The 15,946-nt window shown below is 35.5% G+C and overlaps 1 protein-coding gene across 1 annotated transcript in view; it reads left to right on the top strand.

Annotated features, from left to right (window-relative positions):
• ZFYVE9 (zinc finger FYVE-type containing 9) overlaps nt 1-15,946 on the top strand; it is a 56,702-nt gene that overhangs the window by 13,189 nt on the left and 27,567 nt on the right. The window contains exons 2-5 of the mRNA XM_070941340.1: nt 4,528-4,631; nt 6,954-7,057; nt 10,849-12,917; nt 14,404-14,503. Coding sequence (XP_070797441.1) covers nt 6,988-7,057; nt 10,849-12,917; nt 14,404-14,503 — 2,239 coding nt within the window. The 5' untranslated portion in view covers nt 4,528-4,631; nt 6,954-6,987. The remainder of the gene's footprint in view (nt 1-4,527; nt 4,632-6,953; nt 7,058-10,848; nt 12,918-14,403; nt 14,504-15,946) is intronic.

Raw genomic sequence — 15,946 nt, 5'->3', positions numbered from 1 at the left:
AAAAAAAAATTCCAGCCATCCTTTGCTCCCTCTGATATGAAGTTTTTGCCTATTATCGGCTCTCATGAAGTTTGAGACATAACTCAGGAATTTTTCAGACTGCAGTTTTGGCTGAGTAGGTTTTTCCCACAAATAGTATGCTTTTGCTCCCTGAAAGTTCTGCAGTCTAATTCAGTGATATCCAGATTGCCTATCTTGACAGACTATAATATACCTTCACAATAATGCTTATTTTTGTTTACCCTTCCATGTACACTTACTAATGAATTACAACAAATAGTATCAGTCTATTTTCGTATTTGTACATACACTTTCAATAACATGTCAAAACAACTGACTTATTATTCTAGTGGAGTATTTTATATTTAAAAATTATTTGTTTGATATTTAGTTTGATAGTTGTTGAATTGTTAATCACTGCAGATTCACTTGCCTTGCCAGGAACATTCAGTTTCAAATGTAAAAATAAATACTCAAATATCTTCAAATGTGTTCACATTTGTGGATCTCAATATGTACAGTATATGCAGCTCCTTCACATCTAATGCCATTAACATCCCATTTCTTTGGCATATTTTTTTCAATTTTACATTTTAGTCCTTGCATTCCTCTATTGAGATTTCTCTGCCCAGTTTTCATTAATCATCTGTATTAAATTATATTTGCCTTCTAGCATTGAAACTTCTATTATTTGTAATCTGTATATCAGAATTGATTTCTGTAAATCAAGAAAATCCTAACTAAATGTATGTACTTCGTAACCTGTTCCTGTTGAACTATGAGCAGGGTACCTAAGGAAGAATTAATGCAACATGGGAATCCTAAAAGGGAATCTTCTGTACATTCACTCAGCAGTTCAGCTCTTTACCCTAAACCTGACATTTTAACCCCTAACCTGATCCTTACCTATTACATAGTGCATTCATCCATCTAAGCCTACTGAAATGGACAATCCAGAAACAGTAGAAACGGGTGGAGACATATCTCTGAACCTGAGACACAAGAGAAGAGAGAAACATCCCCCTTCCCTCTTAATCCCTCTTGGCTTCAGGGAGATAGTGTAAAAGTACTTACTTTGAGATAGAATCTCAACATATTGTTCCACTGGATCCTGGACAAGCTCCCAGTTTTAGTAAATTCTTTTTCCCCTGACTCAGTTTACAAGTGGAGACCACACAATCATCTTGAATCAAGCTTATTTGAACAGCAGGGGTTCAAACTGCAAGGTTCTGCCTACTGAAGGATGTTACAAACAACCTTTACATAGTTGTATAATAAATGCTGACAGTAATAATGACAAATGCCAATCATAACATGGATTAGATTTTCTGCTTATAGTGATATAAGCAATATAATAAAGTGGAGGTTGGCATTGGTCAGTTTTTATGATTACCGGTAGTTATTTCCTATTAGTTTGGAAGTTTTGGTTCAGTTTTTTTTTAATCCTATACAGTTGTTGGTTTTTTTGCCATTGCAAACTACTGCTGCAAACTCTTGCCATTGCAGCTAAGTATTATTCTTTAGTTTCTTTGATTCTGTCATTTACATTAACTGAAGTGTATACTAATATTTGAAAAATTTAATTGTTCTTGAATATAGGAAACAGTTTACAAGAGCCAGATGAAATATATTGTCATCTACAATTATGAAAGTCTGTTTTAGAAGTATACAGAACAATGAATATATCTTCCAATGTGAAGCAAGTGAAGTACATTCATTAACACATATATTCCTTGCATAGTTTTATAGAGAGGATCTGTAAGATTTTTATTCACTGTTATAACAAAATATATTGATAGATCTTTGCACTGGCATCTGTACTGTTTTTAATGGTTATTAAAATGGTAGACATATTAGCTATATTTCTGTTTTCTGCATGAAACCTTATATGTGGTGGCTGTTTCTTTTTTTAAAAAAAAATACTTTATTGATTTTTTCCAAAATATAAAAATAGTATACAATCTCTTTCTTGATCAGAGGTACAGTGTTTATACAATTTGGTACATTGTACGTTGAATAAGTTCATCTTTAACTATGCAGTGTTCTATACGATTAAATCCAATTCAAATGTATAGCAAGTCATATCCTATGCTCATACTTTTATTTTATTCTTCAACCAGTTATACCAATTTCCCCATACTTCATAATATTTAGCATTCTCCTCATTTTTTAACTCACTCATCAATTTTGCCATTTCTGCGCACTCTAGAATTTTGTTTATTAATATTTCTTCTGAGGGCGTAGATTTATTTTTCCAGAGTTTCGCAAAGGCTAATCTAGCCGCTGTTGTAATCTGAATTATGAGTTGCATTTTGTTATTATTGAGGCCATCTTCAGTCATACCCAAGAGGAAAGATTCTGGGGATAGGGCTATCTCCTGTCCCGTTATTTCCGAGAGCCAGAGTCGGATCTTTGACCAGAACTTTTTGGTCTCAGGGCAGGTCCACCATAGATGATAGAAGGTGCCGACCGTTTTTCCACATTTCCAACATGTGTCTGGGAGATTTGGGAATATTTTCGCTAACCTAGCCGGGGCAAGGTACCATCTGTGTAACATTTTATAGTGGTTTTCTCTAAATGTTGCTGATTTCGTTATTTTGTAGTTCCTATTCCAGGCCGTCTCCCAGTTGTTAAAATTAAGTCTGTATCCTAAATTTTTTTCCCAGATGTTTAGCTGATTTTTTGCTATGGTCTCCGCTCTATCCTCATCTAATAGGAAATTGTAAATTTTCGATAGCATTTTCTTATCTGTTCCCCAAATAATTTTATCAAAATGTCCATGTTTCGCTTCAATACCAAATTTATCTCTGTCTTTTTGAAATCTGGAATTTATCTGGAGGTAGTTCCACCAATCCAAGTTGAACCCCTGGTCCCTCAATACATCCAGAGGTTTGAGCTTCCCTTCTTCATCCAAGATATCCTTGTATGTGCCCAATTTGTAATCATCTCTCCTATTGGGGGCCACTAAAGCTTCCATAATAGACAACCAGCAAGGTACCTTGGTGTAAACCCTCTGTCTAATTTCCTCCCACGTACGAATAAGTGTCTCCCTAATTTTATGTTTATGAAAGTAAGTTTTCCTCCTATTCTTTGTATCCCACAGGTGAGCATGCCATCCTTCACGGAGATCATGTCCTTCTAGTGTCAAAGTTCTCCCGTCTTGTAGCTTGATCCACTCCTTTATCCAGATTATTTTTGCCGCCTTTTGATATAGTACCCAATCAGGGAGCCCAAACCCTCCGAGATTTCTTTTCCCTTGAAGTATCTTAAAAGAAATCCTCGATTTCTTGCCCTCCCACAAAAAGTTCCTAATATGTTTGTTCAGGTCCAAGAAGAATTTTTTATCTAGTGGTATCGGAATGTTTTGGAATAGAAACAAAATTTTAGGTAGGATATTCATTTTGATCGCTGCAATTTTGCCAATCAGGGATAGTTTGAGCCTTTTCCATCTATCAAGGTCTTGGTAGGTTTTCTGCAATAGGGAGGTATAGTTATCGTCTTTTAATGAGGAGAATCTTGCGGTAATCCATATTCCCAGATATTTTGTTTTCTTAACTGTCTGGAGGCCTAATAAATCTTCTAATTCTATTTTTTGTGGATCTGTCATATTTTTCACTATTATTTTAGTTTTGTTCTTATTGATTTTAAGGCCCGCCACTTCTCCATAATCCTGTATTTCCTGCATTAATTTTAAACCAGATTCTAATGGATCTTCTATTATGAGGGCAACGTCGTCCGCAAAAGCTTGGATTTTGAATGTTTCCTTCCTAATCTTTAAACCTTTAATATCTTTATTAGCTCTAATCTTTCTAAGTAGCACCTCTAGTGCCAAGATATAAAGTAAGGGCGATAGGGGGCATCCCTGCCTCACTCCTTTTTGTATCTGAAATACCTGGGTTCTGTCTCCATTTACTAATATGTTTGCCCTCTGATTTTGGTAAATATTCTCTATCATCTTCCTGAAGTTGGTTCCGAATCCCATTAGGTCAATTTGGTTTATCATAAAGGTCCAATTCAAGTTGTTGAATGCCTTTTGGGCATCGACAAACATTAAGGCCAGCTGTTTTTCAGGGTGTTGTTCGTAATATTCTATAGTATTAAGGACTGTTCTCAAATTATCTCTAATCTGTCTCCCTGGGAGAAAACCATTTTGGTCTTTATGTATCCATCGATTTAAAAATTTTTTGAGCCTCTCCGCAATTATATTCATAAATAGTTTGTAATCTGCATTCAGCAATGAGATGGGTCTATAATTTGATATCTGCTTCGGGTCGGCACCTTCTTTCGGAATGAGCGTCAAATACGCTTCCCTCCAAAAGTCTGGGATTGTTATACCAGCAAGAGCATCATTTAGTATTTCTAGCAATTCTAGTTTCAGGACATCATCAAATTTTTGGTATAATTCCCCGGGGAGACCATCTGGGCCAGGGGTTTTGTTCTTCTTTATTTTAGATAGGGCCGTTTTTAGCTCTTCTATGGTAATCTTTTCATTTAACATTGTTAATGTGGTGGCTGTTTCATTCTTAGGATCAAGCACAGCATAGAGAGTCAACTGAACTACCTGACTTTGCAGTATATCTGATGGATAGGCAATGCCTGAGTTGTTTCTTCATGCTTATATAAGATTAAAGGTAAGACATGGTAAGTGATATTGTACCTTGGAATTTTAGATCTATTTTTTCATAATTCGTGTATTTATAGCTTTGATATTTTTCTGATATAGCAACGTTAGAATTCTTTTAAAAAATAAGCTTTACTAAATTTGATAGAATTTATAGGTAATCCTTGATTTATGACCATTTCTTGATTATTTTAATTAAAAATAGTGGTGAAGAAAGTAACTTACAACTGGTCTTTGCACTTACGACTGTCACTGGGTCCCCATGATCACGATTGCAACACTTTGCAGTTTGCATATATTTACAATGGTTGCAGCTTCCTGGGATTACATGATCACAATTTGCAAACTTCCTAGCCAACTTCCAACAAGCCAAGTCAATGGGGGAAGTTTGAATTGCTTAATAACTGTGACATTCTCTTAACAACCATGGCAAAAAGGTAAATTCATGTGCAGTCATGTAATGACTCACTTAACGACCATATCACTTAGCGACTGAAGTTATAGTTCCAAATGTGGTTGTAAATTGAGGACAACCTGTACAGCAATTTTAAAATGCACTGGATACCCCCCAGATGAATTATTGTAACATGCTTTACATGGAGTTGCCCTTGAAGAACACTTGGAAGCTGAATCTAGTGCAAAATGCAGTGGAGCAGGCAGTTATATGCACTCCTCAAGCAGTGCACTTTACACCTCTGCTCTGTGAGCTGCATTGATTACCAATATGCTTGCAGGAGCAATTTAAGGTGCTAATATTGACCTATAAAACTTTACATGGCATGGGACCAGGATATTTGATATACTGTGTCTCCATGGTTATATCTACTGTACTATCTCATCAGATCCAGCAGGAGAGGCATGTTACAGGTCCCATCAACTAAGGAATGTCCCTGATGGGACCCAGGAAAGGAGCCTTTTCTGCCTTGGCGGCTGCCCTTTAAAACATCTTTTCCCCCAGTACTTAGATTGGCACTTTCCCTTCTGGCCTTTAGGAAGGGTTTAAAGACTTGGCTGTACCATCATGCCTGGTGGTCCAGCAATAGTGGTGAGCCTTTGGCTATATTAAATGGATATGACTCTGAATATGTCTTATTGAATTTTTAATTATGGTTTTAGATTAGTTATATGCTCTTGTGATTTTCTTTCTACAGTTTCTATTGTTTTATTGCTGTGAACTGCCCAGAATCATACTTGTGAAACTCTGAGACAAGCTTGAGCTCTTAAAAGTAAAAAAAAAAAAAATCATTGTGATGTAAACTGTCGCACAAACTGCTGAAACATTAACATTCCCACCTAAAAATGAATTGGAAAGATAACAAACTGAAAATGTTTTTATACTTGCTTTACTTAGAGGTTCTGAAAAAATCCTGGGAAATATTTGATCTTGTATATTATTCATAGGTGATGGTGTGCTGCCAGTCATTTTATAATCAGTGAAGTGAAATAAAAGCATAGTTAGATGCATTTTTCAAAATTGACCACTTTAATATTATTTTCTCTGAAAGCATTTTTCATTACGGTTTGCAGTGAAGATAACAATAGCACTTAGACTAGTAAAGCTTTACAGTGGTTTACAGCCTTCCCTAAGTGGTTTAAAGATTTGGCATATTGCTCCCAACAATCTGGGTCCTCATTTTACCAACCTTGGAAGGATGGAAGGCTGAGTCAACCTTGAGCTGGTGAGAATCAGACTGCAACAGTCAACAGAAATAGCCTGCAATACTGCATTCTAACCACTGCACCAGCTCTAAACTAAACTAATTGAAATTTAGGAAACAAATTTATATCTTTATGTATTCAACTAGTATTAGAGAATTTTGTTTAAAAGGCTGGGAAGTAAAATTTCAGAAGACATATTGGAGGATTGCATACTTAGGATAGTTCGGGACCAAATCTCCAAGTGGGCACCATTCTGTCTTCTCTTTTTGTTGTCAGTCATCTGATTAATTTATTTACTCATGACCATTTTCTCTATCTTTCATTCACATTCCTTTACATATGCATTTGTCTATTATGCCAGAGAGCAATATAACCTCAGATAACCCTTCATACCCTCTCTCATACCTTTTAATTCCCATAAATGTACATACTCCCATCTTTTCCTTCCCTACATATCTTCCCTTTCAAACTCCCAGACTAATTATAGCTTAGTCTGGAAGTTTTTTACTATTTTTTTTTTACTATTCGTGTGGTTATTATGAACAATAATAGAATTTCATCATGTGATGATTTTGAACTGTTGGAAAAATGCCTTGATATTTAAAGGAAATGTATTTGGATCTTGGTAATCTGCAAATACTGTCCTAAATTTTCATAACTGTCTACTTCATAGGTTCAAACAAGATTCTGGATGACATTCCTGCCAAATGGAGAACTATTTCCAGACAGAGGCTTATAACCTTGATAAGGTTTTAGATGAATTTGAACAAAATGAAGGTGAACAACTTTTGTTAGGACTGGAGACATAAACTGAATTTAGGTCTAGTGTTTGTCTGTATTTACTATCCACTGTAGTCATCTGTCCATTTGCTGCAGAGAATAAAAAAGAAAACAGCACTTGGTAACTTAATATTTTATTAGGAAGAAACACTTAATTGTTTTAAAATTTTTAATCTCGTATGAATTGTGTTCCCTTATTAACTGAATAAGAAAAGTTGAAAATTATATAAATCTGCATCTTGCTGATAACTAGGACAAATAAAATATTAATTGTTTATAGCTCAAAGATAACGGATATACTTTCTGCTATAAAGAACTATCTAACCAGTTCCTCTTGTTATTCAAGTTTACAATTATACTTAAGTATTAAGTATACACTTAAGTGTACCTAATACAGAAAGATGTCCTGCTACTAGCATTTATGATCATAGATTGCTAATTCCACTGCCTCATGATAAGATAAGAATCTTCGTAAGTTTGCATATTACCGTATTTTTCGGAGTATAAGACGCTCTGGACTATAAGATGCACCTACCTTTTTTGGTGAGGAAAACAAGAAAAAGAAATCTGCCTCTGCCTCCCAGCAATTTTGCCTCATTGCAGCAAACAGCAAATAGCCTGCTTTACTTTCATTTTCATTTTCAGCATAACTTGATTAGCACAAGAAAAAAAAATCTGCCTCCCAGCAATTTACCTCCTTGCAGCAAGCAGCAGAGGCCCGTGCAGCAATAGGCAATGGCAATCCCTACAGCCTGAAATAGCTGAGAGTCGGGAGGCCGATCCAATGGACAATCAACTTGTGTTAATTAGGCTGTGCTGAAGCTGAAATGGGCTTATTCTTCTTGCTGCAAGGAGGTAAATTGCTGGGAGGCAGAGGCCAAAGGGTGGGGGCCAGTGGATGGGCGGGGCTATATTCGGTGTATAAGTTGCACCCAAATTTTCATCCCCTTTTGGGGGGGGAAGGTACGTCTTATACTCCGAAAAATACAGTAGATCTCGTATCAGTGGACCTCCCTTCTTTCCCCTCCCTGTGGCAATCCCTTTGAATTATATAACTCTAGATAAAATTGTAGAAATTGTTTTGTATGGGGAAGCTATGATGTCAAGGGTTTGGAGACCCATAGGAAGCAATTGGATGGGACATGCATGCCAGTTTTAGGCATAAGGGCTTAAGACTTCTATCAATTCCTTTTGTTTGCACTGGTCCTTCATTTAGCTCCCAGAATAAAAGCAAAGAATAGTTGTGACATTTAAAATTTTTGTCTGTTTTAAAAAATCATTTGATGGAAATAGTGGTTGCGATACTCTTGCTTTTATTGTATATGCTCAATGTCAGCAATCTTCTATTGGGGTCCTTCAAATTACAGTTATTTGGGCTCAGTAGGCCCTTTAATCTCTTTGAAGATAGTTAGTTACTAACTATATTGCTTAGAAATACTCAAAAGATGGGGACAACCCACATGCATAGGAAATAAGAAAACATCATTGTTAAAATAGGTGTATATGTGTTTTTACTATTAAGCAAAGATACAGAGCATTAGCAGTGTTCTGTATGTTTACATAGCACCAGGATATATTAATGTTTCACAGGGCATTTTAAGTTTAAATTCCTAATTAATTTATGCCTGTGATTGATTTAGGCTTTTTGTCTTATACATAGCTGAGTTGGAGCTGCTTCCCATTTTTGTATCTCAGCAGGAGGCCTTCATAGTTCATATTTTCCAGATTATTTTTCTGTAAATGGTTTCCATTTTCATTTGAAATTGTGGTTTTCATGTGCTATAATTATGGTTATAAACCATTGGTTTTGTGACTGTTTAGAAAGATTTTGGTGATCTTAAAATTGTCTTAGGAGAAATAGGATTTAAAATGCACTTTAATAAATTCATCTGTCCATCCATCCATCATTCATTCATTCATTCATTCATTCATTCATTCATTCATTCATCAATTCATTTATTTATGTATTAGTTATTTGTTTGTTTGTTTATTTATTTATTTATTTATCACATTTCTTAGCTATCCATCTCGCTCAGAGAGGAGCTCTGGACCATGTACAATATAATCAATATACTTAACATTAAAATCAGAATAATTTAAGCTGTTGTGAGTTCCTCTGTAATAAAGAACTTGAGGTGAATAGGAATGGTAATTTTACAGATATAATAACTTTGTGGTATATCCTTTATATCTTCGTATTCCTTTGTATTCTTTTATGTTCAACTCCCTTACATGGAGGTTTGTAACTTCAAAACTACTAAGCAAACAAATAATTTAAATCTTGATAGATCACACCAGACATTGATCAAATTCATATTTCTGTTTCCAAGGCTGACTACACTTCTAAGAACCTACGGTACAAGTAGACAAAAATAATAGTCTGCTCCTAATTTTGCTTCCCAAGAGCAGAGGTTAAGTGGATTAGTGGTTCTTAATCTAGAGATTCTATCTAGGAATCAAGATTAATAACTATTGATAAACCTATTGTTTGTGAATTAGTATTTTAAGGATATATAAACTAGTGACCATTATGACAGCAGATTTTGTACATTAATAAATAGCAGTTAAGAGAAAAATACAGCATTTGGTATTTATTTTAGCTGTCATTTTGGGAATAATGTTTATTCACTAATTTGACTGATGAATTTTTGAATAGAATAGAATGGAATGGAATGGAATTCTTTATTGGCCAAGCGTGATTGGACATACAAGGAATTTGTCTTCAGTGCATAAGCTCTCAGTGTATCTTATAGAGCAGGGGTTGGGGAACGATGGCCCCTTTATGACCTCTGGACTTCGACTCCCAGAATTCCTGAACCAGCATGGCTCCCAGAATTCTTGAATATGGCTAGCTCAGGAATTCTGGGAGTCAAAGTCCACAAGTTGTAAAGGGGCCAAGGTTCCCTATCCCTGACATAGAGCAATGGAGTGGAAATGATTAGTAATTGGAATGTGATAGCTGTGTTTTAACACATGAGCCAATTGATTAATTTTCTTTTTGTTGTAATGTTAAAGGTTTTCCATCCAAACACAAACACATTGTTTCTAATGGCTATGTATGAGAGTAATAGAGAGCACAACAGCAGCTTGAAAAGATACATATTATAAGGAGAACTGTTAGAAAATGAGAAAGCAGAACTATTTGATCAGATGCATCTTTTGCTGCTTCTGTCTTTACATTTACTATGTCATTAAAGATAGTTATATGGATGAAAGTAGCATAGCTCACTACCTTTTTTCCAGATGTGTAGAATTCAGCAACTACTATTCCAATCTTTATAATGCCTTTGGAAGACATTTTGTTAATGAAATAAAAGAATGAAAGATAACTTTAATTAAAGCAGTCATTCATTTTGTGAAAAAATGAATTTTAACTTAATTTTAATTTCAATTTTAACTGCTGAAATTTATTTATTTCTAGTATTGTTCTGTTGCTTTGATCAAAAGGAAAGTTGTGTATCTTTGATGTAAAACAAGATAAATGTGTACAAGTTATTTAAAAGAACAGAATAACAGAGTTGGAAGGGACCATGGAGATCTTCTAATCCAACCCCCTACTCAGACAAAAAATCCTATACCATTTCAGATAAATGGTATAGGATTTCCTGTCTCAGCAAGGGGTTGGACTAGAAGATCTCCATGGTCCCTTCCAACTCTTGTTATTATGGCAACAGTGTTTTTATTTCCATTTTTTAGTTCTATTTATTTCTATTCTATTTTGTAAATTTTAGTGTCTGCATTCAATTTAACGCAAATTGATTTCAGCCAATGTTTTATATTTTTTTTAGATGAAGCTATTTCACCTACCTTGTTGGAAACAAAGTGGAGTCAGATCCTAGATCCTCCTTCTCATCGGCTGACTTTAAACCCAGCTCTAGCCAATGTAAATGAATCAACCCTTTCTAAGTGTCCAGAGAAATTGAAATCCTTTTCCCTATCACATATAGCCACTACATCTATAGGAGGAGGGGCTTACTGTTTTAATGGCCAAAATCCTAATATGAGCCAAGAAAACACAAACATGTGGATTGATGACCAGGCAACAACAGATGATCAGTTGGTTATGAGAAATAGCAATCAAAATATTCAGTGTCACTCTGCTGATGATGAAGGAAAAAAATGTGGCAGTATAGACTGTTTACCCGAAGAACAAAATGTTCTAGTTGTAGCAGTCATGCATAACTGTGACAAAAAAGCATTACAAAATGATTTGCTGGGTTGTAAAAGTTATAGCAGCCCCCCTTCAATGGATACTGTTAGCTTTACACTGGATAATGAAGTCCAACAAACCAGTCATCTTCATATTACTGTAAATGGGTCTGTTGAAAAAGATACAGATACTGAAAAAGAACCAGTACCAGTAACGAGTCTGAATGCAAGTGAAGATTCTATTAACCATGATATTGCTGCTGCTGCTGCTGCTTCAAATTGTTCATACAGTGACTCTTCTTTGTTAAAGGAGAATAATGATAATGCAAATAAAGATAATCACTTCTCACAAACTACTGCATTGGAGATTATAATTCCTTTTCAGAGGCCATTTGACCCAAGCATTAAAATGCAAGAACAAAATGCATCAGTTGAAGATTTAAACACTGATGTAGTTGTTCAGAAAACAGAACTGGAAACGAAAAGTTCTTCACCTAATACACACAATGATAGCTTTTCCTTTAAGACTTCCGTAACAGAGCAGATAGCCTCAAAAGTTCAATCAGGGATAGCTGAGTTGTCTACAACATGTAAATTGAATGTACTAGGAAGTGGCTATGATTGTGAACCTTCTGGTGGATATTTGATCTCTCAAGATGTTACTGCTATTGAAAATGAAGCTGGCAAATATGATAAAAAACTATCCAGCACAGCTGCTTATTCATCAGACTGTCAAGAGGTGACAAATGAAGAACTGACTCCACAAAATGAGATGGGAGAACAAATAAACACAGAAAATGAAGCACAGCAGCAAATATGTAATATCAGTGCAGGTAACAGTGATGGCATTTTAGAAATAGACACTGATTTAAAAGGGTCCTCTATAAATGAGCTTGAAAATTCCAGTCCACCTGATGTCACTGGGACATTATTGTCAAGTGGGCTGCCCAATTATTGTGATTCCTATGGAATACAGAACTCAGTTATTGCTCATATTCCAAAGACTTTGCCCTCCAAGGAAGACTCTGTAACGGAGGAAAAAGAGATAGAAGAGAGCAAATCAGAATGCTATAGTAATGTTTATGAACAAAGAGGAAATGAAGCCACAGAAAGAAGTGGACTCACTTCGAACTGCTCCGGTGACCAAATGAGAAAAAAATGCTTGCATAATCTCTGCAGTCAGATTCCCTCTGAATCAACTGAAGCATCAGTAAAATCAGCAGCTCATTTACAATCTCTCAGTATTCCTTTTGGTGGTGCCCGACCAAAACAGCCTACAAATCTTACACTACAGATTCCAAAGCCATTATTGGATCATTTACAAAATGACTTGGTTCCTCCAAACTCTGGTGGGAATAGTAAAAATAAAAACGATGTAAGCGAAAAAATAAAAACAAGCGAAAATGTAGCAACAAATATATATACCGATGAAACAGTACAGAATGCTCTGGTCACAGATGCCAGTGGCGAGCATGCAGATGACTATGATTCTGTGGTTTCCAATAGTTTGTGCCTTGCAACAGCCTCAGATAGCCCTGACAATGATCTTGGAGCCGGCCAGTCGGGTGTTCATACAAGAAAGCCATTTACTACTTTGGGTGAAGTCGCTCCAGTTTGGGTCCCAGATTCTCAAGCACCAAACTGTATGAAATGTGAGGCCAGATTTACATTCACTAAAAGAAGGCACCATTGCAGAGCCTGTGGAAAGGTAGGCTTATGTTTAATTGGAAAAACTTATAAATAATGAGAAGCCTAGAGTTACAATAGCCAATTTTAGGATTCGGGTTTTCTGAATGTTTTTGATGTTATTTTCAACAATACATTGTATTCAAATTGCTGAAAGAAAACTAATGACTAATATAGGTAATTAATTTTTTTAAAAAAATATGCACAATTTCTTTAATATGATATTTATTTGCATTGGTATAGGTAGTTAGTCCTCTGGTTACGGCTATTCAGTGACTGTTCAAAGTTACAAAAGCACTGAATGAGCAGGATTTATGACCATTCCTCAAAGTTGCAGCCATTGCATTTTTCCTGCTATCATGTGATTACAATAGGGGCACTTGGCAACCAGTCCACAATTATGATAGTTGCAACACCCTATGCTGCAATCGTTTGATTGCCATTTGTTACTTTCTCTGCTGATTTCCCATAAGCAAAGTTAATAGGGAAGCTGACAGGAAATCACAAGTCATGCCTACTAGTCCAGCCATCTTTTCACACACCCATGCATCCACCCACCTGTCTGTACTCCTAAGCAGGTAAACGTGCCTCTGTAGCACCTGCCCATGGTGCCCACTGATGGTTCTTAATCACCTGTTCTACTGCTCTTGCCTGTTGGCCTTCTTGCCTGGGACTCCCACTTGTTTCCACATTGTGATAAAGTGAGGCCCTCACCTAACAGCTTGTGTGATCCTGGGGTAATGGCAGCAAACAAGACTGAATTGGCAGTTAGTTTTTCAACTTAATTTTTCAAGTTTATTTCAAGTCAACAATATATAGTATAGTATAGTATAATTTTATTTCTATACCGCCCTTCTCCCGAAGGACTCAGGGCGGTGTACAGCCTATTTAAAAACACAAGACAAACATCAATTAAAATTTAAAATTATTAAATAAATTCGGCTCAATTTACAACCCCAGAAATTTAAAATACCCCAATTTAAAATTATTATGTTGATAGCCCGGCCTGGCGGAACAACAGGGTCTTCAGTGCACAGCGAAATACCCGGAGGTTGGAGATCTTACGTATTTCCGAGGGCAGTTCATTCCACAGGCAGTTCATTCCACATCATACCATATGATGATAGTCTGTTTTAAAAATATTTTCTCAAAGAATACAATTGAATGAAAAGCTTTGTTTAAGACCGCCGTTTCAAGAGCAAGTCAATTCTCTGTTACAAAAGCTTGTGAAAGAGTTTGGGCCGATCATTATTTTTTAATCTGATTTGAGTTATTGCTATGGGGGAAAATTTTGTTAGAAAATTGTTCAGTCTAAAACATGTATAAGGTATAATATATATAATGTATAATGTAATATATAATGACTTTTTACATGATCATTAAGCAATTTTGTTTCATTCTATAGAAAAAAACTAGAACATGCTTGTGTTGGAAATACAGATAGATAGTTCTGTCCAAATGATTTTAGTTATATGTAATGTAAATATATTTTTCTTATTTTACTTAAGGTTTTCTGTGCAGTGTGCTGTAGTCTGAAATGCAAATTGCTATATATGGATAGAAAGGAAGCCAGAGTATGTGTAATTTGCCATTCGGTACTTATGAATGGTAAGTAATATACTTGAAACAATACTCAAGTTTCATAAGTTTGTGGTTAATGGAGCCTTTCTAATGTATAAGTGAGGGCTGTTGTGCAGTCCAATGTAATTTATTTTCATATTGAACATAATTTTAATAAGAAAGCTATTTTCAGAATTATAGCAGTAATAATTCTAGTGTCTAGTATGCACTATTGAATTACCAGAGTACTTACCAGTGTCTGAAACTGATATGTAGCATAAAGGATAGAAATAAAGAGTGGCTAGTGTGTAGTGTGTTGTCATGAAAAGATTTTTGTCAAAATAGGTGAAAATGGCATAGTTAAGAAGTATGTATGGTAAAACAAGAAAACGTGATCAAAACTGAATGGGTATTCAGTGAATTTGGATTGAATATAAGGGTAAATGATCACCCAGTGATAAATGAAGATCACATCACACAACCACACAAGAAAAAGCAAAAGTGAATGAGTTGAAAAAAGACTGAGAAAGGTGTAGTTGGTTGAAGTTCCTCAGAAAGAAGGAGATGGGAAGTTTAAAAACAAAATGCAGTACAGAAAATATATAGACATAGTAGAAGCCAAGATATTTTGCATGCATGGGAAGGCATGGAGAGATATATTAAATGGTTGTGGTGAAAGCTAGATTTAGCTTTATTTGCTTTGCTTTTCTCTCCTACCTTCAACTTATTTTGCTCATTGCTTCTCATTCATTTTCTGCACTTTCCATAACGGTGCTTACCCAGAAAAGGAATAGTGCAATGGGTATGTATTTTCTATAGCGCTTGTCATATATGTTGGCCTACAATAAAATGGATTGGATCCACATATTTACAGATCCAGCTGTCAGTTGTAGAAATCTACTTTGACTTGCTAAATGAAAGATCTTCCACATTTGTCAAGCATGAAAAATATTTATCACAAAGTACATATTCTGAAGGCCAGGTACTGCTATTTTGACTCTCTAAACTTGTAGCTGAAGTTTCTAGATCTCCTCAAATATGGTTTTGTAAGTTTTAAAAGATAAACATTTAAATGTGCATAGCATAGTTCATTTCATATTAATTCATTCATTAAGTTAAAACAAAATGACACTTAAGCTGATATCAGTTATGCATGCGCTAATGCCCACCTGATTGGATTACTGCAGTGTGCTGTATGTGGGGCTGCCTCAGGAGATCATCTGGAAGTTAGCTACAGCTGGTATTAAATGAAGCAGCCAAACTCCTACAAACACTGTTGAATTACACCTATATATTACACCTATAATATTAAGTTGCTATGTTTATTGCCAGTAGGTTGTAAATTCTGTTCAAAATTCTAGTTGTTTCCTGTCACTATTAAGATGGTATTGGACTATATCAGGCAATGCCAGACCATAACCAAATCTACTCATCTATAGAATGCCTTCTGAAATTTGAGGGACCTGAAATAGAGATGAAATAGCACACCCT

The sequence above is a fragment of the Pituophis catenifer genome, unplaced genomic scaffold (genome assembly GCF_029215685.1).
Source record: "Pituophis catenifer annectens isolate HBS135680 unplaced genomic scaffold, rPitCat1.0.hap2 SCAF_3, whole genome shotgun sequence".
NCBI classification, from domain to species: domain Eukaryota; kingdom Metazoa; phylum Chordata; class Lepidosauria; order Squamata; family Colubridae; genus Pituophis; species Pituophis catenifer.
This window is presented reverse-complemented; position numbering and strand designations above follow the sequence as displayed.